This window comes from Nicotiana tabacum, chromosome 22 (genome assembly GCF_000715075.1).
Source record: "Nicotiana tabacum cultivar K326 chromosome 22, ASM71507v2, whole genome shotgun sequence".
Classification (NCBI taxonomy): Eukaryota; Viridiplantae; Streptophyta; class Magnoliopsida; order Solanales; family Solanaceae; genus Nicotiana; species Nicotiana tabacum.
In genome coordinates, this window is record NC_134101.1 from 165,130,807 (window position 1) to 165,156,131 (window position 25,325).

Genomic DNA, 25,325 nt, shown 5'->3' on the forward strand with positions numbered 1-25,325 from the left:
TATATTTGCAACGACCGCTAAGTCCTTTTTATAAGATATAGTTGGGCGCGATCAAATTTTGGCGATGTTGCCGGAGAACTAACAGTGTAGCTGTAGGTGTACATATTGCTAGGTTTCAAGTTTGAACTTTTATTTTTATTTTTTGTATTTGATTTTTATTTTTTATTATTTTTTTGTTTTATTTGTTGATTTTAAAAACATGGCATCTTGAAATTATGAGAGTTTTGATGTTGGTAATTCTACTTTTAATTCTCCTTATGCATATTGTGAAGAAAATAACCCAGAACAAAATTATCAAAATATTCCCGAGAGCGAGTTATGTGCACCAACTCAATCTTATGTGTGGAATGTGTGCGATATGTGTGGTGGTCAAGATGATCACTTTCATGGTAGTATTTATATTTCTTATCGTCCCCCAACCCCTTACTATGATGGTTCTACTTTTTTTTGTGAGGATAATAGGAACAAAGAATCCTGGAAAGCTGACCTGAAGGAGATCAAAGATATGTTAAAGTGTTCCATGGAACTATATGATAAGAAACCACTACAGATAAATATGCAAGAGGTAAATATTCACCACTTGTAGGCTCAAGCGAATAAACTAATTGAACCTTGTAAAGTGTAACAAGCTTACATTGTGGAGAGTAGCCAAGAAGAGCATGAATTGGTTGCAGAAATTTCCATTATAATTGAAGATTTAAAAAGATACGAGGAGATACTAGTGGTACACCAACAATCTATCCAACTAAAAGTTAAGGATGGCGATGTTAAAGAAGTAATACTATAGTCAACCATGAACGTTGAAGATACAAATTTAGTTGACTCTAGTGTGACCGGTATGGATGAGGTTAAAAATCTTGAAGTTCATGTATTTGAGCATGTTGGACCTCATTCCAAACACTTCCCTACATTATGTTCAGATGGTGAAATGGAAACTGATCTGTATGAGCCAATACAAGAGTCAAAGGAAGAGGTAGATGAGCCCTATATTCTGAAATTTACAAGGCCGTCTGGGCAAAGTGACATTCCTCGGTTGAAAGCCAAAAAGTTCAAATAGTATCATTTAGTTTTTGGCTCGCAATAATTTGTATCGCCCAAGAGCATGATCATAGAATAGAATCAAAACTTGGGGTCCAATTCATAAGTCCGAAGTGGAGGCAGAAAGTGATTCACGTCGTGTCGCAATGTTAAATCAAGCGCTTGTTGGGAGGCAACCCACCTTTACTGCTTTTTTATTTTTTTTATATTATTTTTTAAATTATATTATTTTGTAGTGTCAATTTTTGATTTTCTAGGAGCATGTAAAGCAAACCTATTGGAAGGATGCAACAACAAACCAGATGGTTGGAACTAAGTGTGAGGTACCCGCACGAAGGACCAAGCCTGGGAGAAGTCTAAGTACCCTAAGAGCTGCTAGTGCTTCGGTCTTTGGCCTACCAGGGAGTTTGCTTTTATCCTCTTATTAGTATGGTGTGTATTGGGGACAATGCACAATTTTAAGTGTGAGGTGAGGAGATTGTCTGGGTGACTTTCTATGCTACTTTAGTTGTGTTAGTTTAATTGAATAATATTTTTTTAAATGATTGGACTTTGCCCGACGATGGATCTATTAGACAATTTTTTTTAGGGATTTAAATCTAAAAAAAAAGATTTTCTTGGTAAGTAGTGTAGTAATTCCCCCTTGGTTTTGCTTTGTACCGCGGTTCTTTTCCAAGTTTTGTTTGAACCGGGTGTAGTTAGTTTTATTTTTTTAGGAGTAGGAGCTAGTGTGAGATGAATTGAATTGTAACAATATCTCTTAACTTTGTTATGCCTTGAGAATAGTTAGTACTTTTGGTTGTGACGCTTAGGCTCAATTTTTTACTCTAGGAAAAATACCTTAAATCGTGAATTCCTAAATTTGCTTAACTGCTTTGACTGGAGTGTCGTGATAAAAACCAATCCTGAATGAGTTATGTGTCATGTATGTGTGAGGTTTGTATGTATTTTGTGCAGTGCATTTGATGTCTAGAACTTGTCATGTGTGTGTGCAAAGTGAAATAGTAGTCTTGTACAGTCTGAGAAGTGATGTAGACAGTTATTTGTTAAGCCAGATATATATAGAGTACCCACCTAAATGTTATGTATCGTAGTTAACCCCGTTGAGCCTATAATCATGTTTCTTTGGTAACTACATTACAAGTTGTAACCCTTTGTTTTGAATCGACCATATATTTGAATTTTGTCACCTCTCATGAGCACTTGAATTGTGATGAATTATGGAAAAATTAAAGTGTGGGGTGGTGGGTTGGCTTTTGAGTGGAACAAGTGAAATAAGGAGAAAGGTGCACCGTTTGAAAGGGAAAAAAATGTGTCAATAAAAGCCATTTGGAAAGAGAAAGAAAAAAAAAGAAAAAAAATATTTATATAATAGTTGTAGTGTATGAAAAATAATTCTTGATGGTGGTAGCTATTGATGTACTGTTGCTTAAAGAAGTAGGGGGTAAAATAGTGAAGTTAAGGTGGAGTTTTGGTTTGGCATAAGTATGGGCTTGAAGGTTAAAGTGTTTGTATTAAAGTGCTTAAGGGAGGTGTAGTCACTTATATACAAATGTACCCTACCCGACCCACAGCCTACATTACAACAATGAAAGACCTATTTGATCTTAGACCGAATGAACTCGATTAGTGGAGTATTACACTATGGGCAAGCTTATGGTGCGTCATTTGGGGCATATGAAGGTTATTTCTGAGAGCGAGTGAATATTTCATATCTTGAGTTCCTACGTTATTAAAATTCATTGAGTGTGGAACTAAGCTCTTTAATTGGGCGAGGGCACATGATTCTTAAAGGAAAGGTAATGTTGTTGACTTCCATATTAGAGTAAGTAAGTGAATCGTGAATAAGGCATGGTATTTGTGAGTCGATTCTTGAGGCGAGGATGTCACACCTTTGTGCTTAAACCATTTTAAAGATTCTTGGTATAATGAGTTAATAGAATTGCTTAATAGGTTATGTCTATGAGTGTAGTTTGATTGCTCGAGGACGAGCAATGTTTAAGTGGGGTATTGATGTGTGGCTATAATTCATAGTTTAGCACATTATGTTCCTTGCATTTTACATGCTTTAATGATAAATACACTTTATTTGCGCATAATGGAGTCTATTTTATGTGTAGGTGAATTGGAGATGAAAGTAGAGAAAAAGGGATACTTAAACTTTGAAAGTATGCTCGAGAACAATGAAAAAGAGAGGCCAGGCAAAGGCCAGCTCAACTAGGCTTTAGCCTGACGAGGCCAGACAAAGGCCAGGCTGAGGCTGGCGACGCTAGGCCCAGGGCCAGGTACAGTCCGAGTTTTGAAGACTTAATTCATCTCTTGGTTTGACTAGGACTTGGCCTACACGTTTAGGTCTTCTCTTACATATATAAATAGACCTAAAAACGTCACTTTTGACATACTTTAAACAAACGAGAGGGAGATCGAGTTTGGATACAACTTAAGACCTAGGGAGAGCACGGAGCCACCGTAGAGACCGGGGATTCGACCTAAGGAGGCAAGAACACACTAGGAGCAAGGTGGAGAATTCTTCTACGAGTTTTTCACTTCCTTCGTCCTATTTTCATTATTGGTTATGAATTCTAGTATTGTAGCTATGCATACTATTATGAATAACTAATTTGTTACCTAGAGTTTTGATGGAACCTATTGGAGGATGATTTTCCTGTTACGTTAATATAGTTTTGTCGTAGTAATTTCTCTAATTGTTCAACTACATTTATATTGTGGTTGGTTGAAGAGTTCTCAATCGACTGTACCTATTTAGTATGTATTACTGGGGAGAAAGTACATAATTAGGTAGTTATTGAACAACATCTCTCCTAACGTATATGAGGGATCAATACGAAGGGTTTAAAGGTAGGATTAGGGATAACAAAACTTTGGTGCGATGAGAGTGAACCGTACTTAATACCAACTACCGTAATTCGGGAAAATATGGCTAGTAAATTGTGGTAAATACTCGGGAGAGAGTTATAACAGTCAGAGTGCTCATGATCGGTAGAGTAGACTTAGGCAAATTTATAGAAGACGTAGCGAAAAGGATTCCGACAATAGGGGAAATTATAACTTTAGACCTCCGTAATCTTCTCTCCAATCCTTATCATTGTTAATTGATAGTTTATAGATTTTTAGTATTTGTTAGTTAATTAGATAAAAATAAATATTATACTCTTTATAATTAGGAAATTGTTTGGACTTGTGTTTCTTAGTGATATTGAACAACTGTAGCTACATCTTATTTCTCTATGGGATTTGACTCCAGACTTGTAAACCGGATTATATTTGCAATGACCGCTAAGTCCTTTTTATAAGGCATAGTTGGGTGTAATCAAATTTTGGTGTTGTTGCCGGAGAACTAACGGTGTAGCTGTAGGTGTACATATTGCTAGGTTTCAAGTGTGAACTTTTATTTTTATTTTTGTATTTGATTTTTTTTGTTTTACTTGTTTATTTTAAAAACATGGCATCTTGGAATTATGAGAGTTTTGATGTTGGTAATTCTATTTTTAATTCTCCTTATGCATATTGTGAAGAAAATCACCCATGGCAAAATTATCAAAATATTCCCAAGAGCTAGTTATGTGCACCTTCTTATCGTCCCCCAACCCCTTACTATGATTGTTCTATTTTTTCTTGTGAGGATAATAGGAACAAAGAACCCTGGGAAGCTGACCTGAAGGAGATCAAAGATATGTTAAAGTATTTCATGGAACTATATGATAAGAAACCACTGCAGATAAATATATAAGAGGCAACTATTCACCACTTGGAGACTCAAGAGAATAAGCTAATTGAACCTTGTAAAGCACAACAAGCTTACATTATGGAGAGTAGCCAAGAAGAGCATGAATTGGTTGTAGAAATTGCCATTATAATTGAAGATTTAAAAAATACGAGGAGATGCTAGTCGATTACCATTCGTTGCGCGTTTGAATATAGTTTACACAGGTTGTATTCGTCGCGCATTTGAATACAAGTGATACAAGTTAGTAATATTTAAGCAGTAGCTACAAATTATAATTTGATAAATTATAGTTATTAGGCTCGAAGCCGTAGTAGTTTATGAAAATTCCTCATTGTCAAATGTAACTTGCCTAACAAAATTTCAGTGCCGCAAATTAGAACGGGCTACATGGGCTAAATGGGGGGGGGGATTTGCATCTACCCGCTTTTTCGGCCACGTTTTAACTTGTGTCCGCTTTGTAAAAAAAAATGCAAGCGTACCCACTTTTTCGTGTAACTTCAGCATACGGGGCTGAAGTAGCAAAGACAATCATGCAAAAAACTTCAGCATTCTAGTAGACGGGCGTGAAGTAGCAAAGGGAATACGCTGAAGTTTTTTTGTCCTGGATAAGATGCTGAAGTTATTTAGTTCAATTATAAAAACTTCAACACTAAAATAGCTGAAGTTTTTTTGTTCTGGATTCATTAGTTTTGTCATAAAGCTTTTTCAAAAACTTCAGCAGAAGATGTTGAAGTTATTTAGTTCATTTGTAAAAACTTCAGCACTAAATAAGCTGAAGTTTTTTTGTCCTGGAAAAACTTTTTCAAAAACTTCAGTAGAAGATGCTGAAGTTATTTAGTTATCTGCTCAAGTTATTTAGTTCATTTGTAAAAACTTCAGCACTATATATGCTGAAGTTTTTTTGTCCTGGATTCATTAGTTTTGTCATAAAGCTTTTTTAAAAACTTCAGCAGAAGATGATGAAGTTATTTAGTTCATTTGTAAAAACTTCAGCACTATATAAGCTGAAGTTTTTGAAAAAGTTTTCTAACATACTAGATAAATAATCACCTTATTCTTTCATAACGTATTACTACTATAAAATAATCAGATTACCAACAGTATCTAAATCATAAATTTTGGAAACAATAAACGTGAAAAGAACAGAATTACGTGGAAATATTCACAAATTATTGTCTACTAACTTATGTAATTATTTATAATTTATTTTTAAATAATCTGATAAACATACTTATGGCAATCATCCCATGAACTGAAGTTTCATAGCAGCACCAACAAAAGAAGAAGGAGGAGGAGGAGGAGGAGGAGGAGAAAGGGGCTGAAATTGTTTAAAAAGTGAATACAAGTTAAGAAAATTTTAAAAAATGGGTATAGGTTACCCGTGCAATTTTTTATGCTAAATGGCCACACTGTCAACTATCTTTTGGGGCACAATATAGAGAGAGAATGAGGCCCGTCATGGAAGAATTGCGGGCCTCATCCATTTGGTTCAGGTGATTAAACGAAGAAAGTAATTGGAGGTTTAAGTGTGAGTTTTAACTCAAATGATTCTTTATATCTGATGGGCAAGTTTATTATAATCCTTATCGTATTACCTTGAACATAAATGATCTTTTAAGTTTATAAAAATTGATTCGATTCAACTAGATGGAACTTCCAATGAGTTATTTAAAATTAACGAAAATATCACATGTTTTCACATATCCTAACCAAATAATAATTTCTGAGTCTTCTTGCCCAATTGCCTTTTTATCCCAATTGTGGTTTATTTTCGTCATTGATGGACTCTTTTTTTTTCTACTAAACTTTTAAATGTTGCGTAGATTCTCTTATTTTAACTTTTACGTTTTAGTGTGCTATTGCTGAAATTGGAGAATCAAAAGAAATCTTAGTTCTAGTTGTTTTAATGGCGCATTTAAATATTTGTCAGTAGAATTAATAGTGCTAGTTGAAAAAAAGGTAACTAAAATTGCAAGAACTTAGGTCATCTCCAACCCTCCCTATTTTTCCATAATACAATCATTTTTTGCTAAAACGTGGCTCCAATGGTCCTTAATTTTTGCCCCCCCCCTCCCAAATGGGGATGAATAGTGTTACTCCAAATTTGGAGTTACACTATTCATCCTTACTTTATTAATATTTTTATTATTTAACTCTTTTAATTTATTTCATTATATACACCTAATTATGTTTATGTAATATCTTTATAAAGTTAATTTTACATCTTAAGTTTGGCATAAAATTTTGATAAATTAATTTTCGTGCATTTATTATTTTTATGTAAAATTATAAGTTTATTTTTATTATAAGTTATAATTCCACAAAAGATATATAATCATCTCAAAAAATAAATGATGCAAATATAAAATATTAGATGTTGCTAAAATTAAAAGGTGCAAATATAAAATATTAGATGTTGCTAAAAGTAAAAAGTAAAAATTAAAAATACATTAAATGAAAATACATGAATGGTCGAGGATTAGCGTGATCTTAATGCACCAATTCAAGATGATTGGGAATGTCCACTTCCAACGGTAGAAACGGTAATAAATTAAAATCACCGATTTGAACAATTTTTAGCTCGACACAAAAGAATTAAGGACAAAGATGCTCATTTTGCATTTCGTAATGCATTAATTGATCATTTATTGAAGCATACTGGAGGTGGAAGTTGAATATTTATGTAATATTTAATCTGAATTTTACCATAATATAATATATATTTAATTATCTTGTATCTCAATGATTTCACTTTTATTTGATATATATATATATATATATATATATATATATATATATATATATATATATATAATCTAAAGGTTGTGAGTTCGAGTCTCCCCAAGAGCAAGGTGAGAAGTTCTTGGAGGGAAGGATGTCGGGAGTCTATTTGAAAACAGCCTCTCTACCTCAGGGTAGGGGTAAGGTCTGCGTACACACTACTCCTCCCCAGACCCCACTAAGTGGGATTATACTGGGTTGTTGTTGTTGTTGTTGTTGAGTCTATAATATTTTCTTATAAATTAAGTTATTTAAAATTTTATGGTATAAAACAATTTTATATTAAATTATATTTGATGAATATGTAAAAAAAGAAAAAAAGATAGAATTTATTTAATAGAAATAAAAAAATAAAATTTAAATAAAAGATAATAATATAATATTGAAGATAGAAGAATATAAAATAAAATATTCTTTTTAGAGTAAAAAATGAAGTAATAGTTGGAATAACTTTACTTTATTTTGGAGTTTACTCTATTTTGAAGGAGAAAATAGAGTCTATTTTGAAGGAGAAAATGAATGTAAGGGTTGGAGACAGTCTTAATTAGAAGCAAATAATATTTTGAAAAAAGGTAAGGGTTGGAGATGGTCTTGATCAGAAGCAAATAATATTCTACTATATAGAAAAGACCTAAAGCAAGCACGAGACCGTTGACATCCCTGCTTGCCGACGAAGGGCTATTTGGTCATTTTAGTCCAACTGTATATTGAATTGTCTATTATGACCTGTTACTGAATGTTGATTAGAATATGGATTCTAAGGTCAATTTAACCTATCCCACCTAGCAGTCACCACTACAGATGTTGCCTTTATGTATTTTCTCACTTTTCGCCTTTCTAAATTTTTCTTCCTTCAGTTATACAAGTTTCAGTCTGTTTTCTTTGTCGATTTGTACCACTTTTGTATTCATCACTTAAATTCATCGGTTCTTGATGTTGTGTCAATTTTTTTGACAAGAGAAATTGGAGTTTCGGTTGAATTTCTCTGCCGCCCAAAGTCTCCGCAGCGTCTAACCACAAATTAAAGCTAGTATCTTCTTCTCCAGGTCTATTTCCGCAATTAGCTAGAGGAATATCTTATATTTTTATTTTAAGGAACTGAATTATCAGTTTATGAAAATAGAGTTGGCGGTGATATCTAAGCCTTTGAATGCTTCGACAACTTCGTCAATTGGGTGGTAAAGTGAGTTGCTGTTGAATTTCAAGAAGATTAAGAGAAATAAGAAGAGGTTCTCGGTGATGAAAGTTAAGTTACGGTGGAGCAAACTGGTAATTAATCATGGATCCCTGCTTTCTCTGTTTTTTTTTTGTTTGTATTTTTGTTAAGGTGATTTTAACCTAAGGCTCGAAATTGAATTTTTGTGCATTCTGTCATTCTACTCTCATTTTAATGATGGAGTGAATGAATGAAAGGTCTTCAAATGCACATAGGATTTTACTGAAGTTCATATGGAAATAAAAAAGCAAGGATTGCGAGGCAACTACTTGACAATATTGTGGGTAGCTCATATTGCAAGGTCAAGAATGAACCTTATAAATCACTGTTACTAAAGAAGACTATAAGAGTTTTTGTTGTTGCCTAACGTTTTGGCATACTATAGAAACTTATTTAATCAGTTGATTTAGACAATCTAATCTAGCTTTAATAGTTATCTTTGTATCTTCTATTTTTGCGCAATTCCAAAATACATTTGGTTTTATCCTGGAGAATAATATAAATCCTATGTTCTTATATGTTGTTTTAGAGTGTTGTGCATATTTATAATGTTGAAACACCGCCTTTATTATTCGAGCACCAAATATATTTTACTGTATCTTTCTATTGGCACAATATTCTCTTTTTTCTAATTTAAGTTACTGCATCATTACTTATATTTGCTAACTTATATAAGGTTCAATTACAGTTAGAGTTAATTTATATGCAAGACTTTTTTAGAGGTTGCATAAACGTTTCTACTGAGATTAAGATGGGTTTATTAATAGTTTATGTTGAAGTATTTTTTGGTTCAATTAATTTTTAATAATTACTGCAATTTGTAGAGTCTTTTATGCCTGGATATTATGAAAAAACTTAAATCTATGTTGATCAAACTCCAAGAGCTGCTTTTTCTTTGAATTCCAAGATTATTGAGAGGGATAAAGTCTTTCCCAATTGCTTTTATAGTTTCTTTTTGGAATTCTTTGCTAAAATCACAGTACAATTTAGTTGCATTTGGATATAACAAAGAAAACAGAAAGAGTGAGTGAGCCTGAGGCAGAGATTGAGAATAAGTAGTATTACGGTTCTGCTGTATGAAAAGAACTACTCCCTCCGTTTCAATTTATGTGAACCTATTTCCTTTTTAGTCCGTGCCAAAAAGAATGACTCATTTCCTTATTTGGAAACAATTTACCTTTACACAAAGATTTATAGCCACACATAATATATGTGCCTCATTTTAGACCACAAGATCAAAAGTCTTCTGTCTTTCCTTAAACTCCGTGCCCAGTCAAATGAGTTCACATAAATTGAAACGGAGGGAGTATTAATATTCAGAAAGCCCGCGATCAATATGTTTTATTTGTATTGCAAGGTTAAAGAGAAAAGTTTCAACAAGCTTTAAACTTTGTTGTCGTGAGTTGCTCATTTCATGCATTATGTTGATGTTGTGATTGCTGGATAGAGATAGCTGAAGAACACCAGGGTGCAACTCCATCTTTTGTTCTTTGGATGAGAAAGTCAATTATGTCATGATAAAGAAATGAACCTTAGGTAATTCAACATGTCAGCACCATCTTTAGGATAAGCGAGATATTTGTTGCTAATATTTCTACATTGCATACATATCAAAGGATAAAAGAAACTGGCAAATTTTAGGTTTGTTATTAATGCAGAGATGATCTTAAATGCTTTTTAAGCACCCATGGACCATTAGTGTTAGATGCTGGTAGGAAGCCTCCTTTCGAGTAGTCTCATAGGTCAGACCGGTTCCAACCATTCTTGCTAAGGCTCCTAGCGAAAGATCAAACTTAAGAGTAAGAAAAATTTCTTGTCTTAGACTTAGATAGCAGTTGCAAGTTTAAAGACCAGCAGCGAGGGGAAGACTTTTGTAGAGAAGTTTAGACAGGTTGACTCCTTTTTTGAGAATTCTTTATAGAAAGAAAAGGGCTAAATCATGATTCAATTCTTAACTTGTACTTTACTGAAGCATTCTGGATTTTAGACAAGAAAGTTTCCATAAAGAGGAATTATAAACATTCAAGAATAGCATGTAAATAACCTCTGTAGCCATGTTTAGGGAAGGAAATTCATCAAGAGTTCACCTTTCGAGATACCATTTAAGTTGTTGCCTTTGAAATCAAGTGAAAGTTGACACTTTGATGCATACGACGTACTCATTTTCGATGAAACTTTGAAATAGATAGAGCTAATACACTATTCTATCTATAGTATATTAGATGCATACTGATAGGTTGGTAGAAGCAATTATATTTTCTTATATTTTCTCGAGGAACATTATTGAATGCTTAGAAGTCCACAAATATTCTCAAAATTTTTCTATCTTTCTTATATACAAGAGGATGTTTAGAAGAGGGAGAAAAAGATATTACTTTAATAGTAAAAGCTATTAAGAATATCTATTCTGCTGGAGTAGTATCTTGAATTCTTGACAGAACATATTTTTAGTTTATAGTGGTAATCGCTGGCTAATACATGAACCAATCAGATGGGTTGATTTAGAGAAGAGAGGCTACAAACCTTTGTTTTAGGAGTGAGTGAAATATAAAATAGTTGAAAATGTCTACTACTATACTGTTAATAGTTTTCAGGATTAGCTGTTTAAAAGAGAATTTATTTAACTTAAGAGTTTCATATAAGTACTAACCTTCCGTCTTGAAGTCTTCTTCTGAATAAACATTTGAGAGCCCGACCATTTTGTGACGGACTACTGAAAGGAGTTGCTGGTAGACTGTTAATATTGGACAACTTTCTACACCAAATAGCAGACCAGAACTTAATTATGTTGGTACCATTGTATATACAATATGTTGCAAAAGTACCTCCCCTCTTATTAATTATCCCTTCAAAATAATGTAAAGTAAGTCTATAACTGAGTCTAGCTTATTTAAGTTTTAAGGTTTACTTCCTCATGTTTGTATTTACGCCTAGCTTATTTAAGTTTACCTGTTTTCTTCCTAATTTTGTATTTACTGCGCATGACCTACCCACAAATATGGTACTTAATTTTTCTGTATTTCTTTGGATTAATTGCTTTCAAGTAATTGTTTTTGCTCTTCCATTTTGGTTGGGCATTAAGGTTATATTACTAATCCTGGCAAATCATCGGAAGTTGGGACCATACCTCAGTCAACACAACCTTCCTTCGCTCTGACCATACTCTTAATTAACTAAAACTTTTGAAGTGTAGTTCTATACTGATTTAGGATATGATTGTAATGTTTACTACCGTTTTCGCCGTTAAACTCGTGTATCATTTATGGGATACTTGTTTCTCCAACCTCCTTCAAGATACCTGATATTTCTGTCATCACCACTTCCATCCTTAATGTTATTATAATCCCGCTCAATCCTGTATACAAACAAAATCAATCCCTCTATTGATTTCTTTGAGGTCCTCTTAATATTAGAATCAGATGTTTGGATTTGGGGGAACAACAACAGCTACATATAAGCTGAGCCGTTCATCCTTGGGACAAGCTCTACTTGATATTTTTCTCGAACTGAATAGTCATGAGTCGAGATGGTTATCTTTAGCCTTACAGTACTTTCACATATTTCTTTATAGGTTTGGTCTTAACATTTATTACTTTATGTGTTGATATACCTATTAATTTCAATATTTTCAATTATTTTTACAGGTGGGATTAAAATCGTAAAGGAAGGATCAAAGGATCAATCGCCTTCACACCTAGACTTGACAAACAAGAAATTACTGTTATAACGGAGGAGATACAAAAAAAGATGGAGAAACTTCAAGATGACATGAATAGCATAAAGCAACAACATGAAGTATCAGCTAAGTGTGCCAATGGATTGGATTCCCTTGAGATCTTAGATAAGGCTATCACGAGTTCAATGCCTGCAAAATGTTCCACTTCTATAATTTTATGTGATTTGCACTGCATCTGTATGATGCATGTATTAATATCTATATAAAAGTTTATTAACGTTATGCTCTGTGCTTCTTTCTAAAACTGTACACTCTCGATTGTTTGGTGGCTTAACACCATATAACAACTCGATCAAACATCATATTAGTATTTATTTGTTCGGCGTATCTCAAGAATTAGTGATAACTAAAAATTCTGGTGCCATCATTTTCCGATATCCAAATTATATCATAGATAAAGTTCGTTAGGAATGCAATCATTATATCAAATCTTATTTCCCCTCTAGCATAAAATTTAAACGAAAGGTACAAATAATTGAGAACGAACATATATTATTTTTTTCCCGTAATTAACTTACTTTCATAATACCACCAACTCAAATATTTGTAGGTACTAGGTACTCTACCTTCATGGAGCTTAGCAAAATTTCTTGACATTTGCTCATTTTCAATTTTCGAAAGTTCCAAAGAGAAAACAGTGTCATTTTGAGAACTAGGATCGGCAATGATTTTCTCGAGCGCATTGATATGGTTTTTAGTTTAAATTTTAACTGTCTGTCGAAATGAAATATACTATAATCCGAGTAGAAATGGCGTGAGGTAGCCACTGTTTAAACTGATATTTACTTTTTATCCAGCATTTTTAATGCTTAGCAATAGTAATCACTAGTCTATAACTAATATGAAAAGACTGTATTACCCTTTCTTCTATCTCTTTTCCCAAACGGAAATGCAGTGTATTTATACTGTTTCATTTCCGCATCTAAGGTGCACAATCGTGTATTCGGAACCTCACCTTCACCCATTGGTAAGGAAGGTCAACGAGAGCACCAAATGGTACGAACTTCTATTAATGCTACTGAATGTTAAATGCCTTTGGTTATAGTTCTTATTGATAAGCTAAACAAGCATGAAGAACATAAAGGAACGATTACAAAAGCAAAAGGAGAATGGGGAGAGGTTCCAGATTTTAAAAAAAGATTAAGATATGACGTTGTGAAAATAAGAAAAAGAGTGATGAGTAAACAGGAAATGCAATTCCTTCCCAGAAGTTAAGGACATGTACTCCGGAAGTCCTAAAGTTAAATTCAAAAGTTAAGGACATAGTCCTGAACTTAGAGTTTCAAGTTCAAAAGTTAAGGAAATGTAGTCTTGAAGTCCTAAAGTTAAGGACACAAGTTCAAAAGTTAAGGACAGACATTCCTTAACTTACAGTTACAAGTTCTAAAGTTAAGGACAGACAATCCTTAACTTACAGTTACAAGTTCAAAAGTTAGGGACATGCAGTCCTTAACTTACAGTTACAAGTTCAATAGTTAAGGACAATAGGTCCTTAACTTTGATTTCCAAGTTCAAAAGTTAAGGACAGACAGTCATTAATTTATAGTTACACGTTCAAAAGTTAAGGACAAGCAGTCCTTAACTTACAGTTACAAGTTCAAAAGTTAAGGACAATAGGTCCTAACTTTGACTTACAAGTTCAAAAGTTAAGGACACTTGGTCTTGAAGTTTGAGTTCCAGGTTCAAAAGTTAAGGACATGTAGCTTTGAAGTCCTGAGCTTAGAGTTCCAAGTTCAAAAGTTAAGGACATGTAGTCCTGAACTTAAAGTTACAAGTTCAAAAGTTAAGGACATGTAGTCCTGAAGTCCTGAACTTAGAGTTCCAAGTTCAAAAGTTAAGAACATGTAATCCTGAAGTCCCGAAGTTAAGGATATGAACAGAAGGGTATTTTTGTCCGGGCAGTTAAAGTTTATTAAAGCAGTGACTAAAGACTAAAGACATTTTAAACGGTGGCTTAAAAATAAATACATGTATTATTAGTGGTCAACCATGCACTTTTCCCGTAATCCGAAGTGTTGGGCCGTGCTTGCACGGGCCAATCCCATCTAGTTTTGAAAAAATGTATGCTCAAGATAATAAAATACGAGAAAAATAAACATACCCTAAAACTTAGAGGAATCATTTGAAAGACTTTGGGAAGTGAGCTCACGCCTTGAACTACCACTTAAGTAGTTAGGTGTGGTATTTGCAGCTGTGCCGCTTCACTTTGTTTTTAGGGTTTTTTAGAGTCTCTCTTTCTTTTTACCTTTCTCATCGCCTCAGTCGAGACACAAAATTCAAATATGAGGTAATCTATCTCTCCATTTTCCATTGCGATTGCAACTGTGTTCTACCATTTTTGTTTACTTTTTTAAGATCTCAGCTTATTACCTTATTTGTTGACGAGATTATTGATTCATATCTGTACTTTAATGTCTTCGGTTCTAGAATTTGGGGTTTTCTTCTTCTTTTTGCTGCTTTAACAATTATAATATCTTTTTTACTTTAATTTGTTGTTTGGACTGGGAACTCTTATATCTCGTGAATGTAATACTAGTATATCTCGTGAATGGAAAGCTAGTAATGGCAGCTGCAGATATGGAAGTCTTTGTTTCTTGTGGTTTATGCTTAATTTTTTTCCTTACATAAGCAGTATTTTTTATTTATTTAAAATAATGTTGCTTATGGGAAAAAAAGAAGAAGCTAATCCTTCTTTCACCTGTTTCCCATAAGAAAAGTGAAGAAATAAATATTTTATTAAAGAGCGATGCGAAGTGGTATCAGTAATAAAATAATACCCTGCTGATTTAGAATTAGTCTGATTCACTCGGGCGTGCTTGTGACTAGAAGAAGATTCATCATTCTCACTTATAGTGTTTGAGCTAAAGCTACACATGAAGCCATAATAACACTATATTCGCCCCTAGTCATGACTCATGAGAAACTTATACACACGCTTACTGAGATAGACTATGTCTAATAGTTTTCAGTGATCAAGTCTCCTTTGTTTAGTAGCTAGTTAGAGTACTATATTTTCTTCTCTATCCTAACATTAAAATGATAGAACAGATTCCTATTTTAGTACGTAAATGAGTTTGGTAATGCCAAAAAGTTTTGGCTGCTTAGAATAATTTTGTTTTGTTATCCCCTATACATGAATATATTATGACTCTCCTAATGTGCACAAAATCCTCCATTCATGTTTTTTTGGTTGACAGCCTCCATCCCCAAGTCAAGTGGGCCCAGAGACCTGATGTGGTGTATCTCACAGTGCTATTACCAGATGCTAAAGATTCGAAAGTAAACCTGGATCCAGAAGGAGTTTTTACCTTCAGTGCTACAGCTGGGGCAGGAGATCGTCACTATGAGCTGAAACTTGAGCTCCTGGATAAAGTTAATGTTGAGGTAGGAGGCGTTTGTTTGATTTGGTTACATCATTAGATTGATTTGGATTTTCTAGTTACTCATATATATGTCCAATTGGGGCAGGTTAGATAGAGCTAGCGTGACAGAAATGTTGTAAATCAGGCTTATAGAAGCCCAATCACTAGATTAATTGAATAAATCAGAAAGGCTAATTTTATAATTTAGTTACGATAAGATATAACAAGAGAATGACAGATTATGTGATTTAGCAATCATAAAATAGTGACAAGGGGATGGCAGTTTGTGTGGTTTAGCTATCATAATATCGTATCTGGTGGTGAAGAGGAACTGAATTACTGAAGATACAAATTTTAACCAGCCTTTGATTTAGTTGCTATACTTGTCTATCCCCGGTACTTAGAATTGCATTCTAACTTGCAATTTCATTCTGAAGGAGAGCAAAATAAGTATTGGCGTGAGAAGTATAGTCTGCGTTTTGCAAAAAGCAGAGCCAAAATGGTGGAACAAATTATTGCGTGGAGATGCGAAAACACCACACTATGTGAAAGTAGATTGGGATAAGTGGGTGGATGAAGATGATGAAGCTGATGCTGGTATCATCTCTATCATGTTCTGACGATCTCTTACCATATTTGTTATAACACATGCAGAAACTGACTTACTGCTTTCTATATTTTTTAGGTCCTGGCGATATGGATATGAACTCAATGGATTTCTCGGTAAAAATTTAATGCGTTACTCTATATATATGTTGCATGTTTGGTTTTGGAATATCTTCTGATCTTTCTCTTGACTAATTTGTAGAAATTCGGTGATATGGGTGGAATGATGGGTGGAATGGGAGGTGATATGGCTGGAATGATGGGTGGAATGGGTGGAATGATGGGTGGGATGGGTGGCATGATGGGCGGGATGGGAGGTGATATGGCTGGAATGATGGGTGGAATGGGAGGTGATATGGGGGATGACCTTGATGATAGCGATGATGAAGGTAATTTGATAGCTCTGAAGCATGTATAGATTACCTGATTTTTGGTTATGTTGATGTTTTGTTGGATTTGTATCCTCATGGAATCAGTGATAACATATTTTTCACGACTTCTTTTGGCCATTCTTTGTCCTTTTTGCATAAAAAGTTTTCCTTGTCTCTTCCAATCCTCTGGAATGCACAGGTGGGGAAGAATTGGAGCAAACCTATTGGAAATGGCGGAACTTAGCCAAATCTTGAACTAACCGTTTCTGGTTGTTTCTACAGCATTTGTCATAAATGAGATACTACAAGTTAGATTTTTTTTAGAAGAATCTTGTAATGGCCATTCAGCAACCTTTTAATGTCAATGAATTGCTGTGGTCTCGAAGTGTTCTAATTTCTTAAAATCATGTTCACTTGAGCTGCCTCATAAAGTGGTATACAAAGAGTAACAATTGTATTGCTTTAGTTGGCAAGATTAAGGTACTTGATGAGATGTTAAAGGTTTCGTTGATCTGATGACACTTCAAAGACAGGTATGATGAGAAATCAAGAATTAGAAAGATTCTAGAACTTGAGAAGTACATAATAGTGTATGTCTCCTTTGGTGTGTTTCAAGATAAAGCTTGATCCCCAGTGTTACCTCCTTCCAAAAGTTGAAGGTCGCGGATAAATTTGGAATATATGTTGTAAATATGCTAATCAGGATATTTCCTAAAGAAATTATTTGCATACACTACCTTAGGCTATTTGTTATTTGAAGGAGTGTATATTGTTTAGATGCTTATGTTGTGTGATTTCCCTTCCTTCTACCTTGGGGTTTATTGTGGCCTTTTCTACTTGTCATAGGGTATATAAAAGCTCGATTTAATTCTCTTTTGCAGAGCAAGAAGTGACAAAGCCTTCAGCTAAAGCTGATGAGAAGGTAGATGGGGAGCCTAAGGAAGAAGGCAGCAAGGTAGCTGATGAGGCTAAATAGGGAAAAAGTGGGAGCTCCGCCAGGCTCTCGAGTGCATAAATAGAGGTTGTTGCAGAGATTGTTGGCTTTGCTTTCAGCAATGCACTAGAGTGGCATGGTTATAAGTAGTCCCTTTCAGTTCATGAAAGTAGAGAAAGCTTGTTGCGCTTGGGAGTTTGCTGTGAGGGACATTATCATTTTCATCCACCTGAGCTGGAAAACATACCTCTATTCTCTAAAATTTGGGTTTTTGTAATATTGTTTAAGTTCGACTGAAAATGGTGTTTTTGAATGACTTGGATCAAATCTCTGTACCTTTCTGAACTGCCATCTCTCTTTTTCGTGCTTCTGCTTAAAATGTGTGGTAGTTGAGAAGATAGTTTTGATTTGCTTGACCAGGTTGAGGGGTTGACATATATGAGTGCGTCCCTGTTGCGTTTTGGCGGATTAAGTTAATCTCAAATGAATTTTGTCGCTAGTAGTTTGGAAATGATTTTAACAAGAAAAAGGGTACGTGTACCTTATGATGGATTTTCCTGTTTAAATAATTAAATAGTAATGTTTTCAACCATTAATTAATTTATGGTTAATGTTCTTTCTGTTTTCGCAAAAGCATAGTCTCAAGTTCACGCAGAGGAGGAGGAAGGTCACAAGTGTAAGCATAACCTAATTATGAGAAAAAGTTTTATCAAATTGAAATTAAGGTACAATTGACTGAAATAAACAGCCGAGCGAGGAAGCCATCTACTTGGTCCTCTCCTCTGTTAGCAATTAACAACAAATTCGTTAGGCTTATCGTTTAGTGATATTATATTACTAGGGAGATTGCCGCGCTTTGCGCGGTTATAAATCACACCCATATATTTAAAAATAATTTTTTATAGATTTAGTTGAGATATAATAGATAATTTCTGTACCCGAGTATACTATATATATGTTTGTGTGCGCCCATAAAAAGTCAATTATGTATTGATGAATTACAATTTACAAAAATAAATAATTTTGGTAAGAATTAGAGCTCACACGAACTTCATATTTTATTTTCGATATTCAATAAAAGTAAAAAAAGGAAAGTTTTCACTTATATTTATATGGTGTGTCGGGAAGGTTAATACATTCTTTCCCTCTTTATTCCTTAAGACTCCACTCTACCCTTTATTTTTAAGTTCTCTTTCTTTCTTTTTTTTTTTTTTTTCAATATTCACTGTTTTTCCTACTATCATTTCCTAAATTACATTTGTGTCTTCCTTCTTTTCTCTCACAATCACACAGTTGCTCTAGGAAAAAACTTTTGCTCCCTTCTTCATGCAAAAATTTTCTACAAAATTTCAATAGTTTTGTTTCCTTCTATTTTAATAGTATTAAGAGAAATAATAAGAAACATAGCGTTTCAAATTTCTTTGCGTGCTTACACCTGCCAATTTTGCTATGTTCCTTCAAGCATGAAGTTTATAAAGTTCAAGACTTTTAATTATTTCAATGATTTCAAGCATGAAGATTCTAAGCTTTTTGTAGTCACATAAGAAGGAAGGAGTATCAAGAATATCTAAGCTTAAAACTTTTAACTATTTCAAAGACTCTGAAACACCCTACAGACATAAACTTAGTTATTGTAGTAAATAGAAATAAAAATGAATTTTTTATAGTCGTATAAGAAGAAGAAAGGAGCATAAAAAATTTGATGTACCAAAATTTAAACTACTTCAAATTGAACAATGGAAGTAGAGTCATTGAGTCTCCTATGATCGCCGAAGAGTTTAGCATTCCATTAGAGGTGTCAGGTGTCCTCTGTTTTTGCTAGGCCATTTGATTTACAAATTTTTGCGTCAAATGGAAGAAGGCATAATACATAAACCACACAAACTGAAGGAGTGCTTTTATTCTTGCTTCATCACCTTTCCAGATCCAAAGACCAAAATGATCCAAAATAATGTTATTATTACATATTAAAAATGGAGAGAGCTAATTACCTACCTCTTGTTGAACACTTTTTGCAGTAAAAAGAAATTTCTATTCGTATACTTTTTTTCCCTTACACAAGGAATTAAAACTGAAAATCTATTGCAAACTCACATGAGGTGCAGAGCAATACCTGTAACTTCAAAGAAATAGAAGGAGAATTCTTTCTGGAAAGATACAGAAGGAATAAAATATTAGAGAAAATGACAATTGACTTAAGGAATTATTGCATGATCCATTTAATTTATTTCTTATCTTTCGTTCTCTTCTTCTTTCGTTTTTGTATTGCATTTGTTCGAATCTTCTTTTTTCTCTTGCATTTGTTCATTGTTGTAATATTCCTATAACGTAGGGATCATGTCTTCCCATTACTTTTATTTAGTGTTGCAACCGTTAGACTATTTTTGGAAGGAATAGATGTGACTGTTAGTGTAATTAAGAGGTGACTGTTAAGAAGGTGCTAGTTGGATTTATTAATTAATAGAGGAAAAAATTGGGAAAAAAATAAATAAACTTGAAAAAAGATAAATAGCAATCCTCATATATGAGAGGTGCCACATCACTCCTTCATGTCCCTGCTTTATATTAATATATAGATTGGTTCTCTCCTTTTTCTGGGGTACAACCATCCGAAATTTGGTAGCTATAGATTAGACTAATTTAGATTTTGTTTACCCATAAAATTGGATAACAATTTAATTTACAAATGGTTTTAATGATATGTAATTTCACTTGGCACGAACTGAGAAATATGAGAATTAATGTTAGAAATTAACTGTAAAATAAAGCAAATCAATATAATGAGCGATTGTTGATACCCAATTTTTCCCTCATATATTTTAAAATATGCATACGCATTTTCAAAATATTGTACATGCATTTACAAACATGCACAAGTGTTTTTACAATTTTTCTACAATTTTTAAAGACCCTAAACCCATTTATTTCTGCATTTTTAAATTACATAAATGTTCAAAACTATCCCTCATATTATTTTATGATAATTTAATCATCTAAATTCATCGTTTATGTTCATATGAGTGTTAAAATATTTTAATTGTATTTTTATAATTATATTTGCATTTTTAAAGACTATAATTGCATATTTTGCAAAAATAGCCCCTATATATGCATAACTACCTTATCTACACGGAAAATGACTTTTTATATTTTTATAATATTAAGTAATTATTTTAAATCACCTTCATGTATGAAAATTATTTTTATTATTTAATTAGCTATTTTTAAAATTATTTTATTTAGTAAATTTGGTATTTAACAAATAGCCCCTAATTATACCCAAAATCGGACCCCCCAATCCAATTCAATTAAAAACCATGCCCAAATTTACCCAGCCCAAATCCTAAAGACTTCTACCCAACCCCAAATCTCTCTAATCTTGGCCGTTGATCACAGAGATCAACGACCACCATTCTTTCTTTCCTTTCTATTCCAAATGACCCCTAACCCTAATCATTCTTCACACACCAGCCGCCCTTGAATCCCCTCTTCTCCGGTTCTGTCTAAGACCAAACCTAACCTTAATCGCCACCACCTAAACCTACCCTAATCCCTTCGATTCTTACATGTTCCACGGGATTCCATGGTTGTTTTAGACCTCTATTGGTCTCCTACTTCTTCTGGTTGTTCGACTTTGCTATCTCATAAAAGAGATCTCAAAGAGATCAAGCCCAGATCTTGTTCGAGACTCTTTAAGAGTCTGCCTATGGTCACCTCCATTTGTGAGTGCTATTATCTTGAGTTTTATGGTTCGAATCTTTGGTTCAAAACCAGATTCTCTTTACCCCACCATTTTTACTCAAAACCCTAATCTTTTAGACATGAATCTATCCATATCTTTGTAGATCTGGAGTGATTCTGAGTTTGTCAGTGATTTTTCTTTAAAGATCTCTTGTTTCTTTACTGTTAATCGACTCAAAATATTTTTCAAAATTAGGGTTCAACTTCGTCTGTTTTTGCAAAAGGCTTTTTTGAAATTCCTTATGTGTTTGATTAATCTTTCTTTAATGACTGTGTTCCAGTCTTAGTCGTTTGATTGTTCTTTGTTCACTTCAATATTTTATCCGTTATTTTTTGATAGTTGATTGACCGACTCAACCGTCTAAGGTTTCATGTTTTGCTGAGATGATTTACTGTATTTTGCCTGCTTTCCTTAATTTCGAGATTCTTCATTGACATTCCTTGCCTATTAAGCTTAAATTAGGGGTGTTTGACCCCAGATTGGTCTCTAATTACTTATGTTGCCTTATTTGTGTGGTTAATTGCTTGATTTATGGTATTCTGGCCCTAATTGGCTGTCAGACTCACTTCTTGCCTTATTTGAAACTCAATCCGAGTTATTTTTGGGTATAACTCCCTTATTTTCTGCCGTGTCAAGCTTGATTGATTGATTGATTGTTTGATTATTTTCCTTGCCTTACTTGCAATGTTGAACCACCTTGCCTTATTTACTTTACACTACTCGACTACTATAAATACATGACTCTGTTCAAACACACACACACAGACCTAAGGAAAAACACCTCTAAAAACTCTTGCTCTTTACTACTATTTGGCTATTGCACTGTCTAGCCGTCTGAAAGCCAAGGCTAGATCTTGGATCCTATTTACTTCACTCTCCTACTACAAATTCCTGACTGGTATGCCTCACTTTATTATTATTCAGACATTTGTATGATTTAGTTTATGCACTTCATGCTCAACATGATAACTTGCATGTTACTAAATCGGTATGCTTCTTGTTCTCAACATGCCTACTTTCTTGTCATTGAATCAGTATGTTACCCTGATGTTAGTATGCCTTCTCTTAACTAAGACCTATGTGGTTTTTCCCTGCCTTCAATATGTCTACATTGTCTGTTTCCAAGACTTGTGTGTTTTCCTGTTCCTAGCATGTCTATTTTCATGTTGTTTGAATCAGTATGTTTCCTTGGTATTAGTATGCCTATTTCTAAGACTTATGTGCTATATGCTAATGCCTTAATCAACATTCTTATTCACATATGTTTAAACCTAGAGGGTCCTGTTTTCAACATGTCAACTTGCCTGTTTCTATTCACTAGACTTATGTGTTGTCCTGCTTACAACATATCTATGTGTTTGCCCCTATGTCATTAGACCTATGATTGCTGTCCTGTTATAGATGTTCATCCCTAATAAACCCCTGATTAAATCATGGTATCTATGCCCTCAACTTGCTTGCCTTTATGTGTGACTGTTTGATCCAACATACTACCCTATGATTGGTACAAGACTGTATGTTCACCTAGTTTTAGTCAATGGGCCAAGACCATAAGAAACCTTTGTTGAACCAATAGATCTCGTCTGTTGTTGATTGAGTTCAAGGCTGAAACTCCTTCCGCTGACCCTAGGCAATGTGAATTCTCCATCACCTCCTTGGGTTGGATTCATCGCAAGGTCTTTGTGTTCATCGATGTTTCTTAGGTATGCTAGTGTTCCCGATCCAAGGGGACAAAATCCACACCAGGCTGGCCATGGTGGCCAAAACTTTGATAGACGAGATTGAGGGACAGACATATACCATTATCCCTATGATCATTGCAAACATGTATCGGGCCTTGGAGTGTTGTCAGAAGGGGCAGAGATACTTCGAGGGTTGCAACTTGTTGTTGCAGGTTTGGTTGTTAGAGCATCTCCAAAAAGATCAATATCGTCAGGAGCTTCCACGAAGTCCGTGGAATGATCACATAGCCTTCCATCATCCCAAGAAAATGACCTATATCCCAGACATGTTTGCTCAACCAAAGGATGTTGTAGGATGGGTGCAGTTTTTCAACAATTTAACCGAGGACCAGGTTCAATGGATGTTCGAGTGGTTCCCTACCGACAAGTTCATCATCAGATCCATGGATGTTCCCTACTTGGTACTGATTAGGTTAAGGGGCATATACCCTTATGCTCCCCTCAGGGTTATGAGACAGGCACGCAGGAGATAGGTCATACCGCGAGTTGCTAAAATGAGTCACTTCATAGCTGATTTCCAAGGTGATGCCATTCCATACAAAAATGAAGCACAACACATGTGGCACTTGAAGATTATTGTGGAAAAGGATACCATCGAGCCAGATCGATATCATGTTGGTCATGCGTACTTACCCCTCATGGTTGGATGATAACATATCAGGAAAATTCGAGCCAAGGGTTGGTCCAGGAACCAGGTCATAGATGAAGTTGCCAAAGCACGGGTAAAGTATAACAAATTGCACAAAAGAGTTCGCGAGTCTGAAGCCGAGAATATGGAGCAACATAAGGCCTATATGGAAATGATCAATGAGTGGAAAGAGAGGGCTGTTAAATCCAGCGAAAGGCTGGAATACCTGGAGTACACTCTGATGGAATTGGAAGGGAGGATGAGGAACAGAGTCACCGATTGCCAGAACGCTGAGGGAAACGAAGGAGGACATTTGGAAAGGGCATTCTTACTGCTGAACCTGCGCGAACTGGGGGAACTGATCGACAAGAGCATCCAGACTGGAGAGGGTCCTTCTGGGACCAAATAGATTAGGTTTACTTGCTTTTCAAATGTAATAAGGCCAAGTGTCATTAGTGACATTATCTTATTTAGTGTCGTTTTGGGTCGTCTATTTTTACATTAATGGAATGAGGCAATTATTGGCACTGAATTTCTCCAAATCTATCTGTCGCTAGGCCTACCTCGGGCACAACGAGGCTCCCAAATTAGAACGCAAATTTATATTTCCGCAATATGTGTTTAAATATCGCAAACATTTCAGAATCCTTACTGACTTGTTTACCTTTTGTTTTTCTTTATTCTTTATTATTCCCATCCCCTAGGGTTGGTTCACATATAGTGGCATCATCAACATATCACAACAGATCTAGAGGCCCTCCACCTCCTCCTCCTCCAAGTAATAGGAGAAGCAGAGGGAAAACTAAGATGGATGACATAAGTGGTATTCGAAAGGAAAATGCTGAGAATGCGTAAACTTCAGATGGTCGGAGTACTCCGGCACCAAATGACCTGGTTTTGTGGTTGGAACAAAAGATACTGGAGTTACAGGGAGAACTTGAGTAGGTCCGCAACTTAGAAACCCTCTCCCTCACCCTGAACGTCCCCGACATCAACCAACAAAATACCAAAAACCCAACACCTCCCCAAAACACACCAAACCAGTACCCACAAAATCCTCCAGCACCACATCAATATGTAACTCCACCTCAAAATCCCAATCCTTTACCAATACCAACTCCACCACAACACCATCATCAACCAATCCAGTACCCACAAACCACTACCTATCACACTCCTCAGAATACACCACAACCTATTCCCGATCCTCAAAACTTAACCAACGACCACCACTACACCCAAATCCCTGGCGCTCACCAAAACAACCCTATATACGTAGTCAACCAATCTCCTATACACCAGAATCTGCTGAGAAGGACCTGCTCATCAAGAACATGGCCGAGGAACTCAAGATATTGACCAGTAGAGTTCAGGGTGTTGAAGGAGATAAAGGGATATACGGTTTGAATTATGAGGATTTA

At 34.7% G+C, this 25,325-nt stretch overlaps 1 protein-coding gene and 1 long non-coding RNA gene across 3 annotated transcripts; both read left to right on the top strand.

Moving 5' to 3' along the window:
• Positions 1 to 8,148: 8,148 nt before the first annotated feature.
• LOC107797894 (uncharacterized) lies at positions 8,149 to 12,845 on the top strand. The gene is made up of 2 exons (XR_001650783.2): positions 8,149 to 8,836; positions 12,428 to 12,845. It is a non-coding gene; the product is annotated as an uncharacterized LOC107797894 (long non-coding RNA).
• Positions 12,846 to 14,626: 1,781 nt separating this feature from the next.
• On the top strand, positions 14,627 to 18,137 carry LOC107785174 (uncharacterized protein OsI_027940). 2 transcript variants are annotated; one of them, XM_075244400.1, is made up of 7 exons: positions 14,627 to 14,806; positions 15,717 to 15,903; positions 16,319 to 16,478; positions 16,567 to 16,604; positions 16,690 to 16,729; positions 16,805 to 16,876; positions 17,740 to 18,137. In XM_075244400.1, exons 1-7 carry the CDS (start codon positions 14,802 to 14,804, stop codon positions 17,832 to 17,834), a joined length of 597 nt encoding a protein of 198 aa, XP_075100501.1. In that variant the 5' UTR covers positions 14,627 to 14,801; the 3' UTR covers positions 17,835 to 18,137. The 2 variants fall into 2 exon arrangements, with proteins under 2 accessions (XP_075100501.1, XP_016461898.1); XM_016606412.2 differs by having other exon boundaries at positions 16,690 to 16,876.
• Positions 18,138 to 25,325: the final 7,188 nt, after the last annotated feature.

What these genes read in the sequence shown, in the direction of transcription:
- LOC107785174 (XM_016606412.2), top strand. An exon ending in TGAACTCAATGGATTTCTCG is followed by an intron (nt 16,605 to 16,689) that starts GTAAAAATTTAA and finishes ACTAATTTGTAG; the next exon opens with AAATTCGGTGATATGGGTGG. An exon ending in TGATGATAGCGATGATGAAG is followed by an intron (nt 16,877 to 17,739) that starts GTAATTTGATAG and finishes TCTCTTTTGCAG; the next exon opens with AGCAAGAAGTGACAAAGCCT.